This window comes from Limulus polyphemus, unplaced genomic scaffold (genome assembly GCF_000517525.1).
Source record: "Limulus polyphemus unplaced genomic scaffold, Limulus_polyphemus-2.1.2 Scaffold1, whole genome shotgun sequence".
Classification (NCBI taxonomy): domain Eukaryota; kingdom Metazoa; phylum Arthropoda; class Merostomata; order Xiphosura; family Limulidae; genus Limulus; species Limulus polyphemus.
Window position 1 is genome coordinate 4258155 of NW_013665611.1, and position 23829 is coordinate 4281983.

The 23829-nt window shown below is 30.8% G+C and overlaps 1 protein-coding gene across 1 annotated transcript in view; it reads left to right on the forward strand.

Moving 5' to 3' along the window:
* Positions 1–1982: 1982 nt before the first annotated feature.
* Positions 1983–23829, forward strand: part of LOC106463986 (protein phosphatase 1G-like) — a 34377-nt gene continuing 12530 nt past the window's right edge. The window contains exons 1-5 of the mRNA XM_013924125.2: positions 1983–2247; positions 4321–4390; positions 5940–6128; positions 11120–11936; positions 22439–22556. Of these exons, the coding sequence (XP_013779579.1) occupies positions 2137–2247; positions 4321–4390; positions 5940–6128; positions 11120–11936; positions 22439–22556 (1305 nt within the window). The 5' untranslated portion in view covers positions 1983–2136. The remainder of the gene's footprint in view (positions 2248–4320; positions 4391–5939; positions 6129–11119; positions 11937–22438; positions 22557–23829) is intronic.

The following is a 23829-nucleotide window of genomic DNA, read 5'->3' on the forward strand; positions in this document are numbered from 1 at the left end:
TATAATTGTATTCGTATGTTTCCAAATATTCAAAAATATTGTTGTAGATGTGATAATAAATATAATAAAAAGTAACATAAAATCTTGGTTCTACTAGTATTTGAACGTGAGACTTCCATATGATAGTCGATAACCACTGTGATACTCAGTTAATTATTTAAAAAGTTGTAAAATTCCCCACTCGATTTTGAACTCGACATTTTTGCTTGAGATAAACCACTAAGCAAATTTGAATGGTATTATCAAAGGGAGTATTACGAGCATAGTGTGGCTTTTATATCTATAGCTACTGCTTTCAATATGTTTTATATGTTTTGCTCTATAAAGGTATATTTTTATGATGTGCTATAGGCATAAAGAGTTTATTTACTTGTTTGTAGTTAAGCAGAAAGCTACACGATATGCTGTGCTCACCACGGTTATAAGTCCACAGACTGGGAGCACACAGAAAAGAATATAACACGTCAAAAATCTTATTTTACATTGTAAGGTTCTGTTTTGTAAAATCGATTATTGACATAATCTTGAAGATGAGTTCCTGACCAGCGCATCTTATTTTGAACAGGGTGTATTTTTGTATTTGTTTTAATGTCAAAGGGTTTTATTTTTTGTGTTTTGATTTGAAATATTTTATCTGTAATGAAGGGTATCTTCTATTTTTTTATTTGTTTTTGTAATATTGAAAGGGCTTTGTTTGTGTTGCATTGATTTCTTGATTTATGTTGCTAGAGATTTTGCAATGCCTCTTTTGACTGGAATTGGGTAGTTTGACGTATAAGAATCTGATCGCATGTATATTCTTTCAGAAAGCTAATGTTGTGTATCCTGTTTGAGATTAATTTTTGGCCACTTTTACATCTAGGAACGATTTATTTTAATTTTTGAAGAGAACTGTATAGCTTGGTCTTGGTTTTTGAGATGATGAAACAAATTATGAAGACTGTTCAGGTGAAAGGGCCATAAAACGAAAACATCTTCATATCTGTTCCAAAACAGTGAAATTTGTATCGGTGTTGATACAGTTGTTTTGTCAAGTTGTTTAATATAGATTTCTGCAATAATGGGTAATAGACAGGATCCCATAAGAGTGCCGTCAGACGGCCTTCAATATTTGTTTCTTCTTTGAATATAACTGGGTTTCAGATAATTATATAGGAGTTTGGTAAAGTGTTCCATGGTTACACTGATGTTTAGTTGAAGACAGTTTTAATTGGTTAAATTTCAAGACCTGACATGTCTAGCCTTTTCACCTGGAAATTTTGTGAAAAGTGAAACGATGTCGAAACTTGTCAAATTAAAATTATTAGAGATAGCTACGACTGAAATATTCTTTAAGAAATGAATTGATTTCATTAAGGAATGTGTGTTATAAGTTCGAGATAACGGTCTTATAATGTTGCCAATAATACTGGAAGTATTTTAAATTGGATGCAATAAACAGTAGATCTTCAGGGGCGGCGCTAGCGGGGCGGGGGAGGCAAAAATGTACAAAGTTAACAATGAGATATTTAAAAATATCACCGCAACGACGATCTCAAACATATTCGCTTTCTCCCCTCTGTTTCTTCCAACAACAAGACCCTAGAACCGTTCCTGATTTTCTTTGTTGATTTTTGATACTTTATAAAGCTGTGGTGTGACAAAATTATGAGCGTTGTGGGCATGGTGTTTTGTTTTTGAAATTAATTTTTTATTACGAATAACATGTTATTGTCAATTTGAATTAGCTTTACATGTATGATTTTGAACACTTACACATTGTGAATGAGCTTAACTTTTTTTTGTTTACATATTTAATTTTTCTCATGTTAAAACTATCTATTTCATAAAACACTTTAAGAGAACTATATTTTATCAGCTATTTTATACTTTTGGTGTAAGTTTTCCATGAGTTTTGATTTTTTTTACTAGTACATTTTTTTAGTACAGACTTCAGGTTTTCTGACACGCCGGTAGCGCGCCGTAAAGGGGCACGTGGAACGATCCGAGATTTGTGTTACACTTTAGCGAAGAAAACGGCTTGTGTTTAATCTACCTGTTGACATTTTTTCTTTTTTTTTCTTTTGGTGACATAGCTTCTTGCCAATTTTTTTTTTGTGAAACATATAGAATTTATCAAGCTACATTTTTGAAGAAATGGGCGCTTATCTATCAGAGCCCGTTACTGAGAAAATATCCACGAATGAGACGTCACCGAGATTGTCTTATGGCGCTTCGTCGATGCAAGGATGGCGGGTTTCTCAAGAGGTACTTCCATTTAGTATTTAGCCTTGTTATACCTATAAGCCTAGTTCCGATAGTTAGGCTTAGTAGTATAATATTGTGAATCCCTTGTCAACTAATACTTATTAATCGCAATAGTATAAAAATAAGATTTTATAGCATACGGTCATCACTATGAATTTTTGAATTATTGTTTTAGCTACTAGTATTCATAAGAAAATTTAATTTTATTGTCAACAAATCAAGTAAGTTTGAAACTGAATTGATTGAAAATGAAATATGTAATGAAAGTGAAAGATCGAAACTGTTATCAAATGAAACCGTGAAATAAACTTCATTACACTTCAGTTTGAAAAACTTATAATGGTAATAAGTTAACATTACCATAACAATACCATTATTGATTAACTTTTTCTTTGTGTCACATTTATGAAATAGCTGAAGCTGCTTTTAATCAATTTTCCTTATTTAGTTTTAAACGATTAATGATTAAGTGAACATTATGTAGGAATTTTAATACTAGTTGTCATTTAATTGGTGTTTGGAAATAATGAATGTTTCGATATACATAAATTATATTTGAAAATATACTGCAATTTCACATTGTATATTATTGTATACATTACTCATTTATTGGAAATAAATTAATGTTCAGTATTCTTTTTTTCTCTTTCTTTTCATATAATCTGTTCTATACATCATTGTATTCCATTTTTAAGTGACATCTTGCATAAGTTAGTATATCAAGTCCTATTTGGTACTATAACCAACATTCATCATGAACTTCATTCTCAAACTTAATTGTTGCATTATCAAAGGCTTATTATTTTCTTAAATCAAGAACCAATCAATTAAATAATGAGGATAAAGTCCCATGACTTGTTTGTTATAACAAGTTCTTATTCAGTTGTCAGTCATGAATAAAAAATATCAAGAAGAATACATGCAGGCTTGTTTTAGTGGTTTACATACCTGTATCTATGTGGTTACTGATGTCATTTTGCTTTTTGTTGTTTTTGAAATTTTTGTCTTGTGTGATAGTTATGTACTTTTTATAGTTAGCTTGTATGACTTTGTCTGTGATGGTTAAAGTTTTGAATTGTAGGCATGAATGGTAGGAGATTTGGAACAATTCTTAGAAATGTCTACTTTTTGCAAAAGATATATGAGTTTTCTTTTCTATCAGACAAATATTTAAAAAGAGTATCATTTAATAGCAATATATATATTGTGATTCTACTTGAAAAAGAGATTCCGAGTTTGATAGAACCTTGTAATTTGTGGTAGTTGTGACCAGGTGTTGCTATAACCATGGTCAAAATTACAGCACAATTAAATAATTAGTATGTGAATGAGAAACTAAAAGGTGTAACTTGTGAACATCATTGTCTGAAAGATTGAACAATGCCAGCTTAATAATTATAGTTCAAGTTTATTTTTGTAGATCACTGATCCATGCTAAATTAGATCCTACTTGCATCAACAAATAAATGTTCTGGAACTGATAATACACATGTACATGGAACATTTTAAAGAAGACCTTCAAATGTGTTTGCAAATTTAATGGACTAATTTTATCAGAACATTTCTGAATTTGGATCTTTAATAAAAGATATTTGTTGAAGTTCACATTTCCAACATCTTAATTCCCCACTGGAACAAACCAAATACTACATTTGTATATGTATTTGAAAATTATCCAAGATGTTTATTATATTAAATGCTTCAATCACTTCTAATTATTTTATAGTCCTAGGCAAACAATTCTAAATCTTTCTTTCTTTAAACCAGATATCAATCAAGTATTCCATTAGTAATGTTCAAAAAGACTAACATAAACTCACATGGGATTTTGAATAGTCCTTACCAGAATCTTATAAAAATCTTAAAAGTATTTTATAAAAGATATCTTTCAAAATTTCTTTAATAATTCACCCTAACAGAAACGTTTCCTAGTGGGAATTTTTTTAGGTTTGGCTGAGAGAATTTTTCAAGCTGAAATGTTCATAATGTTGATATGTGACTTATTTGTTTTGTTGTATGAGTTTTAAGGTATTTTCTTGCCCTTTTTTAATATATATTTTTGTTTGTTTGCAGGATGCTCACAACTGTATTATTAATTATGATGAAAACACTTCATTTTTTGCTGTCTATGATGGCCATGGAGGTGAGACACTGCTGTGGCATGTTTAGCAAGTAATTGTTGAACATGATCAGATTTTTTTAATGTAGTAGTAGTAGCGAGTTTTGTTGATTTTTAAATAGTGAGAAAAAAATTACACACCATTGAAATTCACATTTAATTTCAGTTATGTAGTTAATAATTAATGGAAAAAAAATTAATAATTGACCTTTTTCATCATGCAACCATCTCATTTGAACAATACTAATAAAATATCCATGACTAATATAAAATTATTGCTTTACCTGGTAATCTGAGACATTGTGTCAAACCTGTGTCAAGGCGAGATAAAATGTAGTATTAACAAAATATGTCAGCTGAAAAAACCCATTCATGTGAATTTGTATGATATTGATAAATGAAATGAAAATTGTCAAGAACCAGATGTTAAAAATGAAACATGAACTTACCTATGTTCCTATGAAAGTTAAGGAAAAATGTATTTTCATTGGTTTTAAAGTAAATTAAACTACGATATAATGTATAGCAGACTGTTGCCAGGCTAATATATCCGTTTATGCCCAATGATATGACGAAAGCAGACTGTTGCCAGGGGTCTTCTCTGTTTATGCCCGGTGATATGATGTGAAGCCTACTGTTGCTAAGCCAACGTATCATCTGTTTTTTGGCATGATGTTACTTGGATTTGGGCAGACAGATATATATACATATATCAGTTTATTCATTATGTAATATACACTACAGATTTTATTGTATGGCTTTGTTTCTTCAAACTGAATGGCTAAAAAAAGTATTTATTGATGGTTTGAAAGTTTTGTTTGTGTGTTTTCAAATATGAAATGCTTCTGCATCCAAAGAAACTGTCCAGACTAATGTAGAACATGAGGATAGCTATCATTTGATATATCACTGGCTGTTATTGGTCAAGCAACAACTTGTCAACACCCTATTTTTGGTTCTAACATTCGCACGCTGGTTGCCACATTGTGGTGGTGGAAAAGTTTAGCGATCATCAACATTTTATTACAGTTAATTTACAATTAGTGTGAGTATGGTTGCCAGGAATAAACAGTGCAAACTCAGCGTGTAATAATACTATAAACATTTTTCCTTTGTTTTTTTCGTGTACACTTCTGTGGCCAGGAACAATAATTCTGTGGGACCCCCTACTAGTATTTTGCCACATCATTTTTTTTATCATATTTGGGCATTTTTAAAATATAAAGGGTTCGATTATTTTTTTCACTCCACTTAATAAAGTTGTATGTTTTTTTTTCTACTATTTGACGCACCGGAACATTATATCTGTAAATGGTTTCAAGGATTATGAATATTTGCTTTCATCCAATGTAAAATTAAATTACTCAATAAGTGTAGTTACGGAGTTGTTCAGTCTAGTGTAGAAACACTAATGTCAGAAAGAACTAGAGTTTGTGTGTGTATAAGATATTTACTTACTGAGATGGCCTGATTGTTGTGCAGAATGGTAGATTAGTGAAAAAAAGTGGAACTTACCATACCTATTAAACTGAAACTTTTTTTTCTTTACTTTGTTTTGTTTGTTTCTTTATAGGAGCAGAGGTAGCTAAGTACTGTTCCATGCACTTTCCAGAATACCTTCGGTCTATTCCAGAGTATTCTAATGGTAACATGGCACACGCACTAGAAGATGCCTTTCTAAAGTTTGATGCTACTCTAACTGAGCCAGAAGTTGTTGCAGAGTTGAAACATATTGCAGGAGTTAGTGATGCATCAGATTCTGGCAAGTGTTTTTTGTTTTCGTTTTAATCAGATCATTTATAATAAACTTTAGCAAAATATTTTACCTTCTAGCCTGAAAATCCTTCTGTGGTAAAAGGGCACTTAGGTTACAGGTATAGTCTGATTTTGCTTTTTTTACAGGAATTTCTTTGTGTAATGACCAAAATGTATAGATTTTTTTAATGATTTATTTATTTATATTTCTTAGAGAGAGAGAAAACAAAAGGATGATTTATATATAAATTTTTTATTCTATTGATTTATGGCTTAATCTAGAGAATCTTAGTTTATAAATGTTTTCACCAAGTGCCAAGTTAATCAAGAATGGGCCCATCCAAAAAAAAAAAGTTCACAACCAAACAATATACTTTTTAAATTATGACCTTTATGAGCAATCAAATTCATAACAAAACTGTCTTGTGTGTTAAAAATTAAAAAAAAACTGATAAAAACAGCCAAAAAAAATAATTGTATTGCAATATGCCTGTGCAATCTTGAATTCTTGATTAAGGGACTTAGAGCTTTCTCCAAAAAAGGATAAAAAGTGAAAAAATCATATAAATTTTATCATTATATGTAAACAAAATTTAAAACTATAAATATCATTTTCTTAATGTCTACAGTTATTGTTACCAAACTCAGTTAATGGAAAAGGCCTCTTGGTTTTGGGAATGTCCTTAAAATTCATTGGAATCAAAAGTACTTATTGAATCACTTGATAAAGTTTTACACAAAAGGTGTTAGAGAGAACTTAAAAGTAACCTTACTTAAGGAATGGCTAAATAACCTTAGATATAATCCATAAATGCATGAAATATTTGAAGAAATACAATATCAACAACATTGAACAAGGTTTGAATAAAAAATAAGTTATAGAATGTTCAGATTCCTTGCATAGGAGATATGCAATAATTTCCACAGACAAAACAGCTAACAACTTTGTTTTCATTTGTAATACATTTTATATTACAAACTTATAGAAAGAACTGAGGTTTAATTTAAACACCTAAATCTTCATGTAATTAAGTATATAAACATGTCAGTACAGATAAGACAATATCATATAGAAACACTGTTTTTATATATAAAATTCACTGATGTAAAACCTAAAGTATCTTTGTTATAACTCAAACTTGTACAGCTTCAGGCACATACCAACTGAACTTGCACAAAGCATGATAGCTTGGCATGATATTATGCCTTCATTCTGCTTTTACACAACTTATGCATGTGTAGGATGTAATTTAGTGGTTGTTGGTGAAGTAAATAGTCACAGTCATTTTTTCATGTGTTAACTAAACAGTAATGTAGCTTTTATATATTTCTTACTTGTTACATCCTACAACCAGTATTACATTACTTGGCATGCAAAAAATATATGCCAGAAAAAGTTATGTTTAGATAGTTGAATACTTATCTTTAAACTGAACTACTTTAAAACAATATTTCAACTATTGCTACTCTTTGTTTGATGCACAAGTCCAACCTACACATATAGAAAGTAATATTGAGATAATTAAAGACTTGTTTTGCCTATTGCTATAGCTATATCTAAAGGCTAAAGCTCAATTAATTTTCATTTATTTTCAAACAGTTATTTTTGACAAAAATTGTCAAATATTACTTAAAAAAAAGAAAATGTAATTGTGTTGTTTTCTTGTCAGAAATTGGAGGCTCTCTAAGAGTAATTATTATAGAAATATTTTAGTATTATCTTATATCCTTACTATTGGTTTAATAAAACATAACTCTTATTCCAGAACTTGTATATATTATTATGCTGAAAATTTTCTATGTTATATATGTAAATATATTAAGCTGAGTGATTAGTGGAATATCCTTGTTACACGTATGACTATGATAACTCAGGGTAGGATTGCTTTACTAAAAAAAAGTTACAGCAAGTTAATATTCGTTGTTCACTCAAAGGAAATGCTGATTGCTGAAGAGCTCGCTTCTTTCACTGTGTTGGTCCAAATTTAGTAGATGTGATTATTCACTCAAAGGAAATGCTGATTGCTGAATAGCTTGTTCATTTCACTGTGTTGATCAGAAGTTACTAAACATGCAGTAATAATAGTCTAATAAATTAACAATATGTAACGTCGTTAAGTCTTTGACCTATTTACACAAATAGGACTCCAGCTTAATTATGACTAGCTCTACTACATGTACACTGTAGGTATGAAGCACTGAAAAGTGACAACAAAAGTCTGGCTGTCATCACGTGCTGCTTAAACACATCCTAGTAAGTTGCTTGATTTATTGATTTTTCAGCACATGTATGTCTTTCAGTGTTTCACGGTTCCTTTTAGGCCTTAAATGTAAAAGTATTAGCTATTTTAATGTGTTCTTTCCAAATTTCTGGCTGTATCAACAACTTGCATAAAAGCTTATGGTGTTTTTATACTTTTAACATTGTTACCTATTTTTTAGTTTTTGACACTTATGGCAGAACTAGAAAAATACAGAAACATCAATAATTAAAGACTTTTTAGGTATTAGTCATTATAAACTTATGTGCACATGGTCGATCCATTGGACCAATATCTGTATTGAAGAATTAATGTTTACTATAATTCTGAATTTACAAAGTGTATTTGTGCAAAATTTGGTAGGCTTTTACTAAATATTACCAGTATGTTGTACACAAAACATTGCAATTTTTAATTTAAAAGGTATTTTTTGCTAAAGATTTGTCAGAATTTGCTGAATAAATCTGACTCTTAAAACTATACTTCATGTCTTATATTTTCTACCCTAACACTAACTATAGTGGAATTAGTCATGTATGGTAAAATGAAAATTTGAAAAATACGAAATGAACATAAATTACACTTTTTCTGGATTGACTGCATTTTGCAATAGTCACACCTTATTTATTCTTACAGCTAAAGCTAATACACTTTTTAAATCTGGATTCATTTAGTTTTATTTCTATACAGCTGCACTTGTACAGTTTCAAATTATGCTGAAAATCTTTTATCACTGCTGGATAGTTGTTTTTTTTGTAAGCAAACGATCAAGCTACAAGCACCCCACGGTCAAATTACAATCATACCTTTCAATGTGCGTATGCTTTGACAGAGTATCACAAGACTTTTTTTTTTAAGTTTTATCTTTTTTTTTACATATTATTTTAATTTATAACAATAAATAAACAGCATTAATAAAAAACAAGTTTCATCTGGATTCTGTTTTACTTTCATCAGTAAATGAACGACCATTGGTCTACTTTTTTGTAATGATTTTACTAGTCCAAAATATTATGCTACACAAAAAACAGAATGTCCTAAAACTATTGTAATTTAGCTGGCTTTCTAACTAAGCTGTAAGTAATTTTAATAAATTCCATAAGCTTATTATGCCAATCACCACAACAGCAAATAGTGAAACTGAGGTTAAACCTGGTGTTTGAACAAACTAGCCTCATAAGGAATCTTGTAAGGCAGAATCTTTCTGTTGGTTATAAATAATTCAATAGCAAGTGTCGGAGAGAATTATTGATATTTTTTGAAAAAACAGGATGATTTTGGAGAGGTGTGAACATTGGACAAACAAGTGAAACTTTTACCACAGTGTGGACACATACTGTCCTTTTCAATATTTAATATACTTACTTTGTTATTTATTATTTTATTATGATGATTCTTGTATACTGTTAACTTAGTATATGGACTTAGGATAACCTAAGATCCCTGGGTCGGTTAAATCTCATGAGATATTGTTAGAATTATGGCTGATAATATCATTAATTAACAGCAAAGTTATCCAACTGATAAAAAGTCTACTCTTATCTTTATAACTAATATAATTTAATCATTTTAGATAATGTAAATGTATACATTTAGCTCTGATTTATGAAGGTAGTTAATATGAAAAAAATATGAAACTCCATTAAAATCGCTTTTTTTATGGAATGAAACAAAGATACTCATGCAGTAATATGAACAAAGAACACAGATGATTTAGTTTCTGTGCCCAGTACAAACTACAGCAAACCCCCCCCCCCCCCCATATCTCTTCAATTTAGATTTACCAAATTCAAACCAATGTTTTCATATTAATGAAATTTAGGAAAAACATTTGGGTGGGGGGCAAGATGTTTTCTCTTACAGAGTACTTGGTGATTCTAACATAATAAAGAATTTGGAGATTACAAGTTTATAAAAGAAATGCTCATGGGTGTTTAAAACTTGTAATAATAGTCTTGCAGCAGATTTTGTATTGGGAGCTGTTTGGCATTTTGTTTTCTATTGCTCATAATTCAGTTAATATAATAGCCTCCAGCGTAATTTCAAGACTACATTCAGTAATTGTAGTTCATGTAGTTGTGTTAATGGAGAAAATAATTTTTATATGTTAGTTCATTATGGTGTTTTGGTATAAACGTTAGGTATGATATTTGTCGTATTTGGTTATATATAGTTGAGTATATAAGAAGTATAATACTAACTAAATTATATTTCATATTTTTCATTTAAGAAAGTTTTGTTTTTACTTGTATAGGTTTACAGAAGCATGTGTAACCCATTTTTATAGTATACTATTGCAATGAGGTGTTAGTGAAAGTAGTCAAGAAGTTAAAATGCTCCAAAAATGACTTGTATTAGTTCTGGAAACAAAAAAGAAATGTAGCACATTCCTAGAAAAAATAAACTGAAAGTATTGAAAATTCATATAATTGTAAAATTTTCCACATTTTTACATCATTAAATGTTAGTCATAGCCATAATTGAGCACCGAGTAATTAAAAGAATTAATTTTGTTAAATTTGAGTGATGGATTCTTGTGTTAACAATGTTCTTTATTTTTAAGGTGTTAATTTCACATGACTTTTAAGAGAATCTTTATAAACAGAAAAAAGAGATTATAGTGATTTAATTAATAACTTTATCTAGTTTTCATGCTTAAGTAATTATATGTGTTTTATGAATTTTGAAGAAATCAAAGATTCTCATTCATTATAGTATTTTTTATTTTGTACCTAAGAGCCAGATGACACAGAAGCCTTACATGAAGAAGCAGTAATGCCCCTGGAGGACCTTCTTGCTCGTTATAAAAGTCTACCACTTAGGTTAACACCACAAGTAAAAAGAATTAGCCATGATAAACCACGTTCCCCTATGTTACGTGCTAAGAAGTCTTCTTCAGATGAAGAAGATGACCCTCCAGATAACTCCATTGATCAGGAAGAACCTGAATGTAACTCGAAAGATACCTCATCAACTGAAATTGAAAACAGAGTTTCATCATCAGATGGAGAAGGAGAGAAGAAAATTAACAAAATAGATATGGATTTCAAAAATAAGTTGTTTAATGGAGAAGATAAAGTTGGTAGTTCTGAATGTGATAGCATTGGGGAATCTCCTAAGAAAGCCAATATTGTAGATGTAGGAACTAATAATGAAGCTCAAAGTAAATGTAATGGTCCCTCATCTTCAGTAGATGAGCTGGACAGCAAAGAAACTGGAAACTCTACATCTAAGAAATCTCCTTCTGGGAAAGATTGGACATCAGAATTAAAAGTTAATAAAACAGATGATTGTGGAGATAATGAAGTGACTTGTAGTAGTAGCACAAATATCACTGGTAATGGTTCTGTTGGCAGCAGCTCTAATGGTGACACTAAGCCTAAGTTAAATGATCCAGAAGATGAAGGTAGCTCATGCACTACCACAAATAATGAGGCAGGGGGATCTGGCTGTGACTCCAGTGTAGATAAAGGTCAGCAGCTTTCAAGTGGAGATCCTGAAAGCTCTGATGATGATGATGAGGAAGAGGATGAAGAATACATGGAATCAGAAAGGTATTGTAATATGTATTATTAAAGGATAGAATGGAAAGTAATAGTTTCTACAGCTGTAAATAAAAAATATTATGATGTCTACTAATAGATCTAATTTAACAAGTTCTTCAAATAAATGCCATAAAATTCAAGAAAGACTTAAGTTATTTGTGAAGAATAAATGTTTGGAAGATAATTAATTAATAAAAAAAAGAACATTTGATCATTTTTGTTTTTATATTATTCAATACCCTATAAGGGAAAGGAAAAAAAAAAGAGTTAATTCTTAACATATATCCTGTTTGAATTCTAAACAGGTCATGAAATGGATTACTTGTTTTTAAAATATAAAAAAGGAAATATTTAGTTTATAAAGGTTTACAATGTGATAACTGTTTTCTGACTTGAACAGTGTTTTTCACACATAACTATATATATATACATATATTTATTTATTTATTGCTGATTTTTTTATAGCTTTAAATATCTTTCAGGCCATTTGTAGCTGTAAATGTAAAACATCACATAATTTACTAGTGATTAGTGCTGGGCAGTTAACTTGATTAAAGATATAGTTATATATGTGCATCAATTAGTAAAATAATCTGTTAATAGAAATTATGATTAAATTAACTAATGTCATGTAAATAATGACAATTAGTGTTAACAATTATTGCTATTTTTGATTATTTTAACTATCCAAATAATAGAAATATTGTCATTATGATTTCTTAAATACTCATTATTATTTTTTGATTAACTGAAATTTGTTTCGCTTTGGGTTGACTTGGTTTGGTGATTGGAGGGTTGCCTCATGATTTGAGGGTCTTAGGTGTATCTACATATAACTTAAGGACATCCACTAAAATATACTTTAAAATTAAAATAAAACACTCAAAACCAACCATTATCTAAAGATTACTCTTACCCTGCCAAAATGGATATTTGTGTTTCCTAGTCCTACCATTCTTACTGTTAAGTACAAAAAAGGTGATGTATTAGCACTGTCCATTCTCTTAACAATCTTAAACACCTCAGTCAGATCCTCTCTAACTTTTCTTTTCTCAAGAGAAGAAAATTACAGATATCTTAAACTGTCCTTGTATGTCAACCTTTCCATTCCAGGTGTCATCCTAGTAGCCCTCTTCTGAACCCTTTCCAACATTTCAATGTTCTTCTTAAGATAAGGAGCTCAAGACTGAACATAATACTCAAAGTGTGGCCCAACCAATGACCTGTGCAATGAAATTATAACCTCTTTAGACTTGTATTCACCATTTTTGTAGATACAACCTAAAATCCTATTTACCCTGCCACTAACAACAGCACATTATGTAGATGGCTTAAGAGAATGATCAGCTAGAACACCAAGATTATTTTCTTCCATGACAGTGTTAAGGTTATTTCCATTGAAATTATACTCATAATTTAAATTAATATCCCATGTGCAAATAATCCAAATCCCTTTGTAAAGAAGCAGTAACACCTAAAACTTTGTCATCAGAAAAATTTAAATGATCTATTAACAATTTGTTGATCTTTGTCATTGATGTAAATCAAAAAGAGCAAAGGACCTAACACTGTGACTGAGCCCTGAGGTACCCCATTTGTGACATTAATTCAGTTGGATTGAATTCCATTTATAACAACCCTTTGTTTTCTTCCATCCACCCAGTTTTCTATCCAATGAGCTAACCTATCCCCCACACCAAACATAATGCACAGCATATCTACATGTCAGCCATGGGTTCTGGTAAAGGCTACTAAGGGTTTCTGTCAACTCATGGGAAAGCAATTGGCCAATAGCATCCACTACCAACTCTTGGGCTACTTTAGTGTTAAGTAGAATGTAAATTTACTGGATTTTTTACATTGTGTTATGTTTCAAATTTGATTTGATTCTTTAATTTTTAATAAAGTGTAAAAATTATTGGTTACATTTTGTGTTATATTATGTGTAATTAGAACAACTGTATTCTTAAGTGTTAAATAAACTAAATTTACTTTTTCTACATTATATATTATCTTTGTGACACCACACCTCTCACTTTCCTGAACTTGTGTTCCAATAGAAGTTATGACAATCACTGGCTTGTCTCAAACCTGTAACTCTGGTCATGTATATAACTGCAGTGTAATAATTTAGTCATTATAATCTAGTACTTAAAGAATTTGTTTACAACCACTCTACAGCTAGTTTAATCTACTGTAGCAGCAAATTATAATATATTTGGTTAAATTTCGGATATTAGTATAGTTTCAGTCAATAAACCGAAACAAGCATTCTGTAAAAAAGTTTCAAATTCAATTTATTGGAGGGAAAAAAAAGTGAAATTTATACAAAATATTGAGAAGCAACAAAAATTACAAAGTAAGACTTAGCAAAAATTAGTAAAATAATGGTACACTAAGTGTAATTAGTGCATTTACATTTGTAATCAACTACATAGTTAAAAAACTGGCAGGGCTAAATGGATAAAAAATATTGCTACATGAGAATTTGCCCCCGGTATAGATTCAAAATGGTGGCTTCATCCATAGTATTACAAAATTAAAATTATGTTGTTTGTAAAATCTTTTTGCAAGTTAACCAGTCTACATATGTGATATACTGATATTCCTGGTGCGTTTAAAATAATATAATTTAATTCAGAATGTATGAAAACATAAAATCTCTGGGTAAGTTATCCAGTCCAAATATATACTGATGAAATCAAAACACCCTTATGGCAGTCAGATATTTGAACACCTTGCACTTTTTCAACATATTCAAGGAAAAGGCAAAATAACTATTTTAATCCCACACCAAATAATGACTTGATTATATTATAAAGTGGTATGAATGAAAAATTATATGATTCAATATTTTAATTTACTAGTTATTCAGTGAGCCGTGTATATATGTGTGTGTGTGTGTGTGTGTGTATATATGAGGCTTAGGGTGGATTAGCCAGGCAGTATTTTTAGAACTCTTAGATAATTTGTGTAGAGTTAGATTTTACACACACATACTCGTAAATTTATGCAAACAGAAACACAATTGCTTCAGGGTATTATGTATGAAATTGTGGTTGTTCAGAGTTTTAGGGTAATAAGTTTTTACACCACTGGGGGTAGGAACATGGGGATAGTTGTTTATATATGTTTAATATAGATATAGTCATTGAGAAAATAATGTTACTTAGATGCATATAGTTGATCCATGCTTCTCTGTCGTAAACGTTACTGACTAGAATCAGAAACGTAGTCCATTTGAAAGAGAATTAGTACTTTTGGTGTTTGTGATCACACTTAGTTATTGCTAGGAGGAGAAGAATCAGATTGTTGCATGTATAAGTTGATACAGTTTTTTACAGTAGAATGTAAAATTTTGAATACAAATGATCATCATGTATGTGCACTTATGTTATATATTTCTTAGATTATTTTCTGCCATGAAAGTTTTGATCTACTTTTGGCTGTTTTAAAGTATTGAAAATGGTGATTCCCATTCTTTTCAACACTGGGAACTTGCACAATCATCTGTGTAATTTTGTGCATCAGCTTTTAATTTTTAATCTTATTGTACTCCATCAGCCTTTCCTTGACACACACTTATGATATGGCTTTTGAGAACAAGATGTAAGTGTATATTTAATATGCAATGAAATATCTTTTTGAATGCCATTAATTACACAAAAATTCATAAAGTGCAATACATTCAATACTTTTACTTTCAGATTTATTTTACAGATTTTGCACTTTTAGGATAATTTATATTGATCACTTTCACCGAACAGCAACATTTTAACCACAGACCAGTTAGAAAGCAGTTGTTGTAAGATGTATTTGATGTTTATATTAATTAATTGGCAGTCATACACATGTATTCTACTGTATTTTGTGATTCTATTAACACAGTGCCAGTGGGTTGGTCACCATTGCTCATGCCACAATGTTTTACAGTTACATTCAAAATTTAATTTAAAAACTTTTTAATCAATGTATGTCAATAAACCTGCCATCATAATATAGTCTATTATTAAATTTGTATATTATCTAAGTATTAATTTCTTAATTTAAAAAAAAAAACAATCTTCATTTGTGTTGTCATATGATGTTTGTGGTCTCAGTTCTCCTTTTTAGTTTGTATAACTTCAATAGTATAGCTTTTACAGTGTTTAACTAATAAAAACTCAAGATCATGTACAGTTTTAATGTCCTGACCCTTCCAGTTGCTGAGATATCAATATTTATCCTTAACTTTCCAGGTAGTTTTCAGAACCATGTTTTATTACTTTATGCACATGTTTATAGCCAGTAAAAAGAGCTTTTGTTTCCTTCATCAAACTTGTAACTGACATTTTGAATTTGGTGGCAGTCAGTCAAGAGGAAGTAATTGATATGCATGCAAACAAAGTTATTGGAATTTTTTAACCTATTTGTTGCTTAACAGCAGTTGTTATTGTGTGAATGCCTTTTCTAAGCTGGTAAAGCATGATTATAGATTAATTATACTTGTCATAAGACATTAGTATTAGACCTATCATATTTTTTATCACTACATTCTTTACTTAACCCCTTAGGGTTTTTCAAGTAGAAGAATGTATAAGTTGAACCATACCATGCCCACCATATCCATTATAGATGACAAGTTTCAGGCCAGCTGAGACAACAAGTACTTTGTCTTATGACAAGTATTGTTATTTATATCTTAATTACAAAGGTAACTGGTTAAAGGATAGTTTAGGAACATTATTTTCCAGTGATTGATTTATTTTTTATACTGTAGTTCTAAATGCATATTTGAAAGTTCATGTCTTGTTTGGACAACAAACTTGGAGGAGAAAAAAGGCTTGTTTATCTATGTGTTCAGGTTGCACAATTTCACACTGTGCAGTTATATGTTCCTCTATGATGTGTTGGTTTTCATGAATGAATAAACTGCTTACGTGGTACAAGCCAGACAATAGAACTAAAAGAAAATAGATGTGAAAAGGTTAACAATTGAAATTGTTACAACAAATGATGCATTCAAAAAGAAAAGAAAAAAGGAGGATTCATTGTATTTCACAGTTTTAAAACAGGTATCAAAATATTGCATTCCCAAGGAATTTATCTTTGCTTGGGGAATTTCATCTTTTAAGTTGGCTTTCCCAATTGGGAATGCATGATCCATCCGTACTCCTTTAGTTATGACTAATGAAAGTGAACATATTGCATGGATTAAATACAAATTTCCGAAAAAATGCAACTTTACATGAGGGAATGTAATCTTCCTGACAGCTTTCCTTCTAGTGAATGTAATTTTATTTCATTATTTCTATCCTTGTAAAATTGTTATTTAAATGTACACTGATGAAGTAGCCACAGCTCGTGTTAAGGTAGAGAAAATAACAGAAAATAGTTTTACATTGTTGATACTAATTTAGGAGGTTCTAGAGGTTGTGCAAATTATATGTAGAAACTGTAAGATGAAGTATTTTTATTCTTAGCATGAAAATCACCTGTATTCAGATTGACTCAGTAAAGGCTTTGGAAATTGACAGACACATCTTTAGCATAAATACTTTATTAGAAATTGTGATTTTTTTTGTGAACAACAGACTTGTAATGTTTACTGAAAGTTTGTCAAATTTAGAGAGGTTAAACTCAGTAAATTCAGAGTTCTAGTATGTATAATTTCATGGTTTTACATCTATTATACATTTCAAGTTACTTGGAGATTTGCCAGACATTTGCTCACAAAGCTGAACCCTTTGATTGCAGCTGTTTTAAATGGGCAAGGAATTTTTGTGAGCTACACACTGTATACAGCACACTTTCATTCAACTTCCAGAAGTGAGTCATAACCTATACAGTGAATCAGCAGGCAATCAGGGATCGAAATATTACATTCCTGCATTCCCAAAGAATTTAACTTTGCTTCAGGAATTTCATCTTTTTAGTTGGTTTTCCTGATGAGGAATGCATTGTCCATCCTTATTCCTTTAGTTATGACCCACGGAAGTGAACATATTGCATGGATTAAATAAAAAAAATTCATCCTGGGAATTTAATCTTTCTGATAGCTTTCCCTCCAGTGAATGTCATTTTATTTCATTATTTCTGACCCTGTCAAGAGGTTAAATCAGGTCTACTGTATATTTTCTTACATTTTTTTCTGTTTTAAAATAGATCCCAAGCACGTTTTGGGAAAAGATGGGTTCATAGCTTATTGTTTGAATTCTTGTTCATGTTTATGTACTGATGATGGAACATAAAAGTAAAACTGAAAACTCTAAATTAAGAGAAAAAAATCATGACCCAAATAAAATGAATCTCAGTGAGAGCTCTGTTATCAGAGTGAGTTATTTGTGTTTATTAATGAAGTACATGGCTCCTATGACACTTATCACAAGTAGTATAAGCTGTCTTTGTGTGTCCACCTTTTTGCTTTCAAAAGTGAGATCATTATTTTTCAATCTATATAACTTTGTCAACAGTTTTCAAGTGTCTAATTAAAACATTATTCTTACCCTGTATGGACTATTATTAAAGTTAAATGCCCTGCAAAGTAATGCTTGATCATGGCCTCATTATAAGTATACTGGACTTTTAACTAGAGGGTTCATGGTTCGCTTCCCATTACTGCAAAATTCATTAGAATAGCCTAAGAGTTGACAACTCAGAATTAGCAGCAGCTAGTGCAGGTAGACCTTGTGTAGCTTTACATGAATAACCTGAACAAGCAAACAGCACAATATGTTTCGCTGACACTCATGATGTCTCAGGAGGAAACAAACATAGCCAAGATTTGGAAAATGTTTTTGTACATACCCATTCCCTCAAACATTTGTCAGCATCTTTTATTTTATTTGGAGTGGAGGTTTCAAATTAGTTAGAAAAAAAACTTACACCTTCCAGAAATAATGAATCTGTAAATATGTGAATGCACATTTTTTTGTCTTTAATATTTGACCACCTGGACTTTTCATCCATGATTAATTGCTTGTTACCGTCTTTCATGAACTTCTGATAATTTCTAGAATTTAGGAATGTATTAAAATTGTTAACAAATAGTGTCAGCTTTTCTAGGTGCCAGATATGCATTCTTAGTTAGCTTATTCAAGAACAAGCACACAAAGAGTAAGTATATCATGTGTACCATGTTGTGTGTGCAGCATTTAAGGTTAGTATTTTACTAGAATTAGTTGTGCAGTTTCAGTTTTCTCTTGTGATAAGTATGACATTGTGTAAGTGTTTTTATTTTTAATCTTTATTTAAATTCAGTTGATTGGATATCTGTTTTTTTTTTTAGGTGTTAACAGAAATTATAGACAAACAACACTGTTACAATGGGTCAAACTTGAAATCTGTGATTAAGTTGATACTCCTAATAATTTTTATATGTTTTCATAATAGTCATACTTCTTTTAGTGTTATAAAGATGTTTCATTGAGATGTTAATAGTGTATATAAATGTTAATTTTGAACAAAACCTTATTATTACAATTGGTGAGGTGGAAGATAAATTTACCAGCTTCAAGAAAGCATTATAGCAATGTTTTCAAAATACCAAAAAGCAGGATTGGTGTTTTCTTTCACCAATAACCCCTTGTATATGCTGTTTTGTGATGTAAAAACCAACTATGATGTGACATTATAATTCAGTATGAAGTGTTTAGAAACTTTATAATAAGTGTTGTGTACAAAAGTAAAAAAAAAACAAAAATTAAACTCAACTAGTGTGAAACTAATTCACCAGAATTACTTTTGATGCTATAGGCTTCAAAGTCTAGTAAGGTCCTGTACTGTTGTCAGATAGTGTTTTGATGTATTTATAAACACTAATATTTCAAAAAAATTTAGCTTTATAAGTCATTCTTTAATTTGAATTAAATAAAGTATAATCAGAAACAAAAAATAATGAACTGAAATAATGAAGATGATTGTTAGTTCAGTAAATAAAAGTTTGTTACTGATAATAATTCTTAAGGTAACACTGACACTTAAAGAATGGCCACAATATTTCAAAAATCACATTTTTCAAATTTAGCCTAAATTGAAAGTTTAACCTCTTTTCTACATAAATAACTAATTTTTTGTCTTAATCTCTTCACAGATTAACATGTAGTAAGTGATTAAAAATAAAAGTATGGTTTGTTTTCATTCTGTTTCCATGGATATAAAAAGTAAAAAGCTTTCAGACAGGTAAATCATTGAAGGGAAGGGGCAGCTAACCGACAATGCTATAAGATTCTTTCCATCCAGTTCTGGTATAGAAAAGCCATAAGAAGTAACAAAGGAGACCTACAGGGGATGAAAGATAGTGTTTGGGCAATATACTATCATAAGATCTCTTCCGACTCCAACCCATAGCATCATCTTTGTCCAAAAGGAGTGGACAGCTGGTGCAATTATCGTAAGGTAGAAGCAAAGGGGGGAATTGAGGACTTCTATCATAAGCATACCATAGCACCAGCTGTAATGATCAGCATCAAACCAATATTTGACAGACCTTTTAATCCAATTTTGCATCAAAAATGCTTGGACTGCATTTCCAAAAACCCTAATAGTCATTGAGTCATGTGATCTAGAGAAGGTGCCTCAGGTCTTTATTTGCTGGCAGCAGAACCATTTGTTGGGTTGCTGCTGATGCTGTATGCACCTTTAATGAAGGTGTTGCATCTAAAGTAAGAGTCCTTCAAGCAATGTAAATGACTGTAGAACCATACACAAGAAAATGCCTGGAGAAAAATTGATTTAGAAAAGGTGAAAGGAGCAGAAAGGGCTTCCCTCCGAGAAAGGAAAGCAGGAATGTGTGTCTCGCAGAAATGTCAAAAATGGACTTTGAGGATGCTGCTATCAAAAAAAAAATAAGGGGATGTTTATGTTTCAGTGGGATATTAGATAAGAAAATGAAGTTAGGATGGCTCCTGGTGCCTACAATAGGATTGAAATATTTTAAATGTGGTAAATGCACACATTTACTAAAAGTTTACTAACATTTAAGTGCAGAAAAACATTAATGGCTATTTTCTCAAAACTCAGTTTTTGCTGAGGTCACCAATTTATTAGCATGATAACTTCACCATTAAAGCCAATATCAGCATGAAATGTATCACACTTGTTGATATTACACTCTTCCATAACTTGAATTTTTAAAATTCCAAAATTTTTACCAATTGTCTTGTTATGAGTCTAATTACCACTAACAAAGCATTAATTAAAATTGCCCATATCTCATTTATGTCGTAGAAAATTTGCAAAGTTTTTAACTCAAGCTATAAGGATGTTCACAAAGAGCATGTGTATCAATTTTCACGTTTTTATCATTCCTAAGTAAAGTTATTGTGTTTATAATAGTTTATGTTATGTATTTCTCTATCCCTGCCACATTAATCTCTGTTTAAGAGATTGCAAAATCATACTTTTGTTTTGTGCTTAACTTGGAGGTTATAAGAAGTGTTTAACAGTTTCCTCAGCATGTAAATTTGCCCAGTTTTAAGGGTCAGTGCTACCTTAAATAGCTGTCGGCTTGTTCGTGAATGTATAGTACTTCCTGTAAAGAAAACAAAAAAAGAACATGGGTTATATTCCTTTACATACTCAGAACATGTTACGACTTATTAATTATACTTTAGTGAATTTTATATTCTCTGTTCCTTGCTTCATATCTGTATTAGTTAATGTTTAAACTGGAATTCTTTCTCTCTAGATATGTTTAAACTGGAATTCTTTCTCTCTAGATATAAAATAAAAGTAATTAGAAAAGTCAACAGGCTTTATTTTTTTACGATGTTAAAGTTAGGATTTAAATTTTAACAAAAATATTTAAAATGACAGTTAATCCCTAAATATATGAGTAGTTAATTTTGTTAATGGTATATAAAGTTGTTTTTGTCTAGTTGTTAGTTCTTGTTGGATCCATTGATTTCTTATTGCATTATAAAAAATAGTTTAGTCAAATAAGGTCCCTGTGCTGTACTTGGCATTCCTTTCATTGGCTTCACTGAGACAGCTTGCTGTGCATCATTTGTCATACAGATCTATGAATAATAGCATAAAATTTTCCTGGAAATTCACACCTACTGGTCAGGTTCGTCATATTAGTGTAATTAATTTGAATATAAGCCTGCTCTTCTAGATTTTCTGGAAACCCTAGAACCCCTGAAAGTTTCATAGTGATCAGAGTTTGGGAAGTAAGCACTAAGACAGTAGCAAGGGAGAAATTGAAGTGGCTGAGAAACTCATAAAAATGGGAAAATGAATAAAGTAAGGGGTTTTAGAATCCTTCTGGGTCATACTTCAGTATTCATGATAATTTCATAGTGATCAGAGGCTGAAAAGTAAAAAATGTTTTGTCAGTGGACAGACACACAGAAACAAGCCACTTTATAGTGTAGATTTTCATTTACTTTTATAGCTCAATTTGTAATGGAGCAAAATCTCAATTTTTTCTACGATTTTTTATTCACTGGGTTTCCATTTTGGTACTGATCTTACATGTTCTTGTTATACAGTACAGTTGTTACATGTTTAGAAGTTACTGTTCATTTCAGTGAAGACTCTGTTGATGAAAACGAAGATGGGAGTGATGACCAAGATGATGATGAAGAAGGGGGAGAATGCCATGAAGACCAAACTAATCCAGAAATTACATTGACAGACAAAGAACAAGTAAGCATATCCCTGTATTAACCTAGAAATAAGACTGGTTCAATTATTATACATTTTTAAAGAACTATTGAGATGGTAATGTTTGATGAAAAACAAATTATACGTACTCTGATATTTTAGTTTTTTTGTATAGTAAACAGATATAATTACTATATATTTTCTGAGTTTTACACCACAGAAAATCATATGTATGTAAAAATTTATGGCATAGCAGCTTTAATGATCATGATATATCAGTAAGTTGATTATGATTACATTACTTAAAATTCAGATTTGTGATTGTGAGAGGGGCTTTACAGTTTATGAGTAATTTCCATTTTTAGTGAGGTAGACATTTTGGCATGCTAAATAAAGAAAATAAAGGTAACACAATTGGGAATAATAATCATTCGTATTAAAAAATTCAGTTGCACTGTACAGTATATAGGTTTCAGCCTTGAAGTTGTGTAATAAGTGATTGACTACTTTAATAAATGCTTCATTTTATGAATGTAAAATTTGAAACATGTTCAGACTTGTTTGAAATAAAGGTTTTACCAGATTTTTTTTATCATTACTTCATTCTTTCTGCAGATTCCATTTTATTATTTAAAATTACATGATAACTGTTGATTCTTTATAGAATAAGTTTTAAACATGCCCAATGTGTAGCAGATATGTGTATATGTGATGTGATCTAGGCCTACACATGAATGGATGGGAAGCTTGAGGGTCACTGTTAGCATGTATAACACAGACCTGTGATGGTTTTATTGTTGTACAGTAATTCCTACTATTTCCTCTACTGTTCTAGCACAATCCTCACTTTCTCAGTTGGCATTCTAGTATATAGATGTGTGTTTTAACTTGTTCTCTAAGTATTTTTAGTTTATATGTCCTTTTGACTACACTTGATGACAGTTCCGTGGATTCTACGGGTTCTGTCTGAAGGTTTCTGCCTTCAGTTCCCTTCTCCTCGAGTCATACCTTGTTCAGTTGTCTTGCTGAGTCTGTTCAAGACCTCCTACACAAAGGAGCTATTAAATGGGTGGTGCCCACACAACTGGGATTTTACAGTCTATTTGTTGTCTCCATAAACATGGGAGATTGGAGACCCATTATAGATCTGTCCCAGTTGTATACCTGTCTGGAGACACCTCGCTTCAACATGGAGTCCTACCTCTCACTTCAGTGGGTTTTTTTCCAGGGATTTTGGAAGTTTGATGTGACGAATACCTATTTTCATATTCCAATTGCCCCAGTGTCATGTTGTTTTCTTTGGTTTGACCACGAG